General features: G+C 36.6%; 3 protein-coding genes across 3 annotated transcripts; all 3 read right to left on the reverse strand.

The window, feature by feature from the left end:
* Positions 1–433: 433 nt before the first annotated feature.
* LOC119589239 (cuticle protein 7-like) lies at positions 434–1209 on the reverse strand. The gene is made up of 3 exons (XM_037937851.1): positions 1144–1209; positions 920–1051; positions 434–765 (listed from the first exon to the last, which is right to left on the reverse strand). Exons 1-3 carry the CDS (start codon positions 1153–1155, stop codon positions 484–486), a joined length of 426 nt encoding a protein of 141 aa, XP_037793779.1. The 5' UTR covers positions 1156–1209; the 3' UTR covers positions 434–483.
* A 1677-nt stretch (positions 1210–2886) lies between these two features.
* LOC119589247 (cuticle protein 7-like) lies at positions 2887–3761 on the reverse strand. Its single transcript, XM_037937863.1, has 3 exons — positions 3696–3761; positions 3472–3603; positions 2887–3317 (listed from the first exon to the last, which is right to left on the reverse strand). The coding sequence occupies exons 1-3, from the start codon at positions 3705–3707 to the stop codon at positions 3036–3038; spliced, it is 426 nt and encodes a 141-aa protein (XP_037793791.1). The 5' UTR covers positions 3708–3761; the 3' UTR covers positions 2887–3035.
* A 1639-nt stretch (positions 3762–5400) lies between these two features.
* LOC119589255 (cuticle protein 7-like) lies at positions 5401–6304 on the reverse strand. The gene is made up of 3 exons (XM_037937874.1): positions 6226–6304; positions 5999–6130; positions 5401–5844 (listed from the first exon to the last, which is right to left on the reverse strand). The coding sequence occupies exons 1-3, from the start codon at positions 6235–6237 to the stop codon at positions 5563–5565; spliced, it is 426 nt and encodes a 141-aa protein (XP_037793802.1). The 5' UTR covers positions 6238–6304; the 3' UTR covers positions 5401–5562.
* Positions 6305–7500: the final 1196 nt, after the last annotated feature.

Raw genomic sequence — 7500 nt, forward strand, 5'->3', positions numbered from 1 at the left:
CATATATATATACGTGTATATATACATATATATATGGGAGATAGAGAGAAAGAAGATATATATATATATATATATATATATATATATATATATATATATATATATATATATACATATATATACATAAGCATGTGTATATGTCTGCATACACGCACGACCTTATACACATCTACAAATTAAGCACAACTATCTAACATCATTGTTTCATTGGGTATGGAAAAGCAGAGGTACCTAGCTCTTCATATTCTTGTACTGTTAAAACTACACCCTCCCGTATCAATGTAAACGTTTTTGTTATTTGTGCACGACAAGCTTGCTCATAATGTGACTATATTTATTTGTTGTGTTTTGGGGGATAATTTTGAATTTGGAAGCTCTTTCAGCTCTTTCAGAAGATATTAACTGCTTTGGGTTGTCAGATAAAATACTTAACTTTTGCCGTTGCATGATGTATTTCGTAGAATAAATTAGGTTTGAGCTACTTTAGGCGTAAGATGGAGATGATGGAGGTTGGTAAGCTGGGGCGGGTTGGTATGATGTAGATGGTTCGTACGCTGGATACTGTGCTTCTCCTTCGTAGGTGACTTCTGCCACGTAGCCGGACTCGCCATCGACGTAGTAAGTCACCTTCTGCAGACGACCGTCGGGGAGCTGCACGTAGTATGTTCCCTGAGTGTTATAGCCATCGCGGTCCTCTTGATGTCCATAGTTGTTGCCTGAATACTCATCATTTACGTTGTACTGCGCATTATATTGGGGTGGAACCTGCATGGAGAAACAAACGGTATGTGTAAACCCTTTGACAGTGACCATTAATATTATATTGTCTTTAACAATAAATCAAAAATATGGTACATCCAGTACACCTGAAAGCCAGCAGATGATACTGATGTGATAATGATCTCAACACCACACTCACGTCTGCGTAGACGGGCGCACTGTATGATGGGCTGGGAGGCGAGTACGAAGGGACTGGGTGAGCAGGAGGAGAGTAGGAAGGAGTCTCGGGTCGGGCTGCGACGGCGACTACGAGCGCCACTAAGACAATTGCCTGGGAAAAAAATATATTTTAGTGGAAGTTTGACAAATATGAATTGTAAAAAATTGTTCGCTACACGTTCCTTTCACTTCATGTACGTTCACCTTAAAGATCATGTTTGCAATGGAATCGTGGTAGAACTAAAGCAACGAGAAAAGCCTGAGTCTTTTATAGTAAGTTGAGCACCACAAGGCTTACGACGTCATGAATTGCCGTCTTTATATTTAGCTTCCTCTTGCGAAATGTATTTTTTTTTTCTTTTAAGGAGCATATACGCGTAATGCTGAGATACGTTTTATACATCTGAATATAAAGAAAACACCGTATATGTATATGCTGCAGTACATTATATGTGTATAAAAATGTATATTTAAATATGTGTGTATGTGTGTGTGCGTGCTAATAAATGAAGACCTATTTAATCTTTTTAAACGAATTCAAACATTACGATATTTACGATGTTGATTTACGATATATTCATACGTATATATATGTATTTATATATGTGTATGTATATATATATATATATATATATATACATATATATATATATATATATATAGATATATATATATATATATATATATATATATATATATATATATATATATATATACATTTGTAAGAATATTGTTATTTGGGTAATTGGCACACACACATACAAGTATATATATTTGCATGTAAGTAAAATAGATTTCTCATAGAAAAGGTAATAATTCTAGAGACTACAAATCACATTTCATCGTATAATGAAAATTATAAGGGCGGCCACGACCAAGGAATCCTAATTGCAACGATTAATTAAATTTCATCTTGCTAGAGTTGCTTACCTAGTTTTTCAGATTGTGTTAGAGCTACCCTTAAGCGTGCTGAAAAGCTTTGGATAATGTGTAGTGTAAAGCATTTTTGTTCTTCAAAAGGATATCTAACACTGTAACATTTTATATGATATTCTGCTCTCGTTTTCGTCTTTGGCTACTTATTTTACTTATAATTATGTATTAGATAGTACTTCAAGCTTATTACAAAGTATTTATCCAATACTGTGGTCCCGGTGAAGACGGCACAGACAACGTGGACATGCCGATAGGTCGCTTACCTGTCATAATTTTCTTTTCCTTTTGCTATATGCTTGAACTGAAGCATTGTGTACCCTCTTAATTGATAAATATTAAGCTAATTGATAATGGTGATCAGTAATTAGTACATCAGGCCAAAACGCTATGTTGGCAACTTTGGACCCTGCTTATGGTAGCAGGCAACCCATGAATCAAGTCGAAATTTATTTTGGAAAGTTTTTGATGTGGGCGTGCATGGTGGGAAGTGGTATTGTAAGTGTTCTTCATTAACCTTTTAATATCTCTCCCTCTGTTTCTCCCTCTTTTGCTATTCGTCTCAATCTCTGCCCCCCCCCACCATCTCTCTCAATATATAAATATATATGTGTGTATGTTTGTGTGTGGGGTGTTTCAGTAGATATGTAAAGGCGGATGTGCCCAACCTTTCGGCCTGCTTAATAATTGTACTTCTTTTTGGGAGTACAAATCTTTATTGATTTGCATGCGCGTCATCACGAAGTTACACTATAATTATTTATTTAAGTATTGGATATAACTTTGGAGGATTCCACCTAACTTCAAAGAGATTACATACGTATTTTCTTAATTTTCTGTTTGGACCATCGGATAAGAATATCTCACTTCTGGCATTGCAGGATTTCTTTCGTACATATAAGACTTAAATACTTTAGGCGTATGGTGGAGGTGTGCGTAAAGTATTATCTTTCGTTGTGTCTTACACCCAGTATGGAAGTGATACCATGCATTTCTTTTTTGGGCTATCAAACAATGCCTTTGGCATTGCAGGATTTATTTCGTACAATAAATTAGATAGAAATATTTTTGACGAACATACAATCGAAACCGGTCAAATATATCTCCTGTATTGTGAAGATATTCATTCTCATTCATACCTTTTATGCATAGATAGAAATAATTTAGGCGTATGATGGGGATGAGGGAGGTTGGTAAGCTGGGGCGGGTTGGTATGATGTAGATGGTTCATAAGCTGGATACTGTGCTTCTCCTTCGTAGGTGACTTCTGCCACGTAGCCGGACTCGCCATCGACGTAGTAAGTCACCTTCTGCAGACGACCGTCGGGGAGCTGCACGTAGTATGTTCCCTGAGTGTTATAGCCATCGCGGTCCTCTTGATGTCCATAGTTGTTGCCTGAATACTCATCATTTACGTTGTACTGCGCATTATATTGGGGTGGAACCTGCATGGAGAAACCAACGGTATGTGTAAACCCTTTGACAGTGACCATTAATATTATATTGTCTTTAACAATAAATCAAAAATATGGTACATCCAGTACACCTGAAAGCCAGCAGATGATACTGATGTGATAATGATCTCAACACCACACTCACGTCTGCGTAGACGGGCGCACTGTATGATGGGCTGGGAGGCGAGTACGAAGGGACTGGGTGAGCAGGAGGAGAGTAGGAAGGAGTCTCGGGTCGGGCTGCGACGGCGACTACGAGCGCCACTAAGACAATTGCCTGGGAAAAAAATATATTTTAGTGGAAGTTTGACAAATATGAATTGTAAAAAATTGTTCGCTACACGTTCCTTTCACTTCATGTACGTTCACCTTAAAGATCATGTTTGCAATGGAATCGTGGTAGAACTAAAGCAACGAGAAAAGCCTGAGTCTTTTATAGTAAGTTGAGCACCACAAGGCTTACGACGTCATGAATTGCCGTCTTTATATTTAGCTTCCTCTTGCGAAATGTATTTTTTTTTTTTCTTTTAAGGAGCATATACACGTAATGCTGAGATACGTTTTATACATCTGAATATAAAGAAAACACCGTATATGTATATGCTGCAGTACATTATATGTGTATAAAAATGTATATTTAAATATGTGTGTATGTGTGTGTGCGTGCTAATAAATGAAGACCTATTTAATCTTTTTAAACGAATTCAAACATTACGATATTTACGATGTTGATTTACGATATATTCATACGTATATATATGTATTTATATATGTGTATGTATATATATATATATATATATATATATATATATATATATATATATATATATATATATATATATATATATATATATACATTTGTAAGAATATTGTTATTTGGGTAATTGGCACACACACATACAAGTATATATATTTGCATGTAAGTAAAATAGATTTCTCATAGAAAAGGTAATAATTCTAGAGACTACAAATCACATTTCATCGTATAATGAAAATTATAAGGGCGGCCACGACCAAGGAATCCTAATTGCAACGATTAATTAAATTTCATCTTGCTAGAGTTGCTTACCTAGTTTTTCAGATTGTGTTAGAGCTACCCTTAAGCGTGCTGAAAAGCTTTGGATAATGTGTAGTGTAAAGCATTTTTGTTCTTCAAAAGGATATCTAACACTGTAACATTTTATATGATATTCTGCTCTCGTTTTCGTCTTTGGCTACTTATTTTACTTATAATTATGTATTAGATAGTACTTCAAGCTTATTACAAAGTATTTATCCAATACTGTGGTCCCGGTGAAGACGGCACAGACAACGTGGACATGCCGATAGGTCGCTTACCTGTCATAATTTTCTTTTCCTTTTGCTATATGCTTGAACTGAAGCATTGTGTACCCTCTTAATTGATAAATATTAAGCTAATTGATAATGGTGATCAGGTAATTAGTACATCAGGCCAAAACGCTATGTTGGCAACTTTGGACCCTGCTTATGGTAGCAGGCAACCCATGAATCAAGTCGAAATTTATTTTGGAAAGTTTTTGATGTGGGCGTGCATGGTGGGAAGTGGTATTGTAAGTGTTCTTCATTAACCTTTTAATATCTCTCCCTCTGTTTCTCCCTCTTTTGCTATTCGTCTCAATCTCTGCCCCCCCCCACCATCTCTCTCAATATATAAATATATATGTGTGTATGTTTGTGTGTGTGTGTTTCAGTAGATATGTAAAGGCGGATGTGCCCAACCTTTCGGCCTGCTTAATAATTGTACTTCTTTTTGGGAGTACAAATCTTTATTGATTTGCATGCGCGTCATCACGAAGTTACACTATAATTATTTATTTAAGTATTGGATATAACTTTGGAGGATTCCACCTAACTTCAAAGAGATTACATACGTATTTTCTTAATTTTTTGTTTGGACCATCGGATAAGAATATCTCACTTCTGGCATTGCAGGATTTCTTTCGTACATATAAGACTTAAATACTTTAGGCGTATGGTGGAGGTGTGCGTAAAGTATTATCTTTCGTTGTGTCTTACACCCAGTATGGAAGTGATACCATGCATTTTCTTTTTTGGGCTATCAAACAATGCCTTTGGCATTGCAGGATTTATTTCGTACAATAAATTAGATAGAAATATTTTTGACGAACATACAATCGAAACCGGTCAAATATATCTCCTGTATTGTGAAGATATTCATTCTCATTCATACCTTTTATGCATAGATAGAAATAATTTAGGCGTATGATGGGGATGAGGGAGGTTGGTAAGCTGGGGCGGGTTGGTATGATGTAGATGGTTCATAAGCTGGATACTGTGCTTCTCCTTCGTAGGTGACTTCTGCCACGTAGCCGGACTCGCCATCGACGTAGTAAGTCACCTTCTGCAGACGACCGTCGGGGAGCTGCACGTAGTATGTTCCCTGAGTGTTATAGCCATCGCGGTCCTCTTGATGTCCATAGTTGTTGCCTGAATACTCATCATTTACGTTGTACTGCGCATTATATTGGGGTGGAACCTGCATGGAGAAACAAACGGTATGTGTAAACCCTTTGACAGTGACCATTAATATTATATTGTCTTTAACAATAAATAAAAAATATGGTACATCCAGTACACCTGAAAGCCAGCAGATGATACTGATGTGATAATGATCTCAACACCACACTCACGTCTGCGTAGACGGGCGCACTGTATGATGGGCTGGGAGGCGAGTACGAAGGGACTGGGTGAGCAGGAGGAGAGTAGGAAGGAGTCTCGGGTCGGGCTGCGACGGCGACTACGAGCGCCACTAAGACAACTGCCTGTAAAAAAAAAAATATGTTTTAGGGGAAGTTTGACAAATATGAATTGTAAAAGATTGTTCGTTACACGTTCCTTTCACTTCATGTACGTTCACCTTAAAGATCATGTTTGCAATGGAATCGTGGTAGAACTAAAGCAACGAGAAAAGCCTGAGTCTTTTATAGTAAGTTGAGCACCACAAGCCTTATGACGTCATGAATTGCCGTCTTTATATTTAGCTTCCTCTTGTGAAATGTATTTTTTAAGGAACATATACACGTAATGCTTAGATACGTTTTATACATCTGAATATAAAGAAAACACCGTATATGTATATGCTGTAGTACATTTGGGTAATTGGCACACACACATACACGTATGTATATTTGTATGTAAGTAAAATAGATTTCCCATAGAAAAGGCAATAATTCTAGAGACTACAAAGCACATTTCATCGTATAATGAAAATTATGAAGGCGGCTACGACCAAGGAATCATAATTGCAACGATTAATTAAATTTCATCTTGCTAGAGTTGCTAACCTAGTTTTTCAGATTGTGTTAGAGCTACCCCTAAGCGTGCTGAAAAGCTTTGGATAATGTGGAGTTCTGTAAAGCATTTTAATTCTTCAAGAGGATAATATCTAACAATGTAACATTTTATATGATATTCTGCACTCGTTTTCGTCTCTGGCTACTTATTTTACTTATAAATATGTGTTAGATAATACTTCAAGCTTATTACAAATTATTTATCCAATACTGTGGTCCCGGTGAAGACGGCACAGACAACGTGGACATGCCGATAGGTCGCTTACCTGTCGTAATTTTCTTTTCCTTTTGCTATATGCTTGAACTGAAGCATTATGTACTCTTTTAATTGATGAATATTAAGCTAATTAATAATGGTGATCAGGAATTAGTACATCAGGCCAAAACGCTATGTTGGCAACTTTGGACCCTGCTTATGGTAGCAGGCAACCCATGAATCAAGTCGAAATTTATTTTGGAAAGTTTTTGATGTGGGCGTGCATGGTGGGAAGTGGTATTGTAAGTGTTCTTCATTAACCTTTTAATATCTCTCCCTCTGTTTCTCCCTCTTTTGCTATTCGTCTCAATCTCGGCCCCTCCCCTATATCTCTCAATATATAAATATATATGTGAGTATGTTTGTGTGTGTGTGTGTGTGTGTTTCAGTAGATATGTAAAGGCGGATGTGCCCAACCTTTCGGCCTGCTTAGTAATTGCACTTCTTTTTGGGAGTACAAATCTTTATTGATTTGCATGCGCGTCATCACGAAGTTACACTATATTTATTTCTTTAAGTATTGGATATAAATTTGGAGGATTCCACCTAATTTCAAAGAGATTACATACGTATTTTCTTAATT

The sequence above is a fragment of the Penaeus monodon genome, chromosome 3 (assembly GCF_015228065.2).
Source record: "Penaeus monodon isolate SGIC_2016 chromosome 3, NSTDA_Pmon_1, whole genome shotgun sequence".
Classification (NCBI taxonomy): Eukaryota; Metazoa; Arthropoda; class Malacostraca; order Decapoda; family Penaeidae; genus Penaeus; species Penaeus monodon.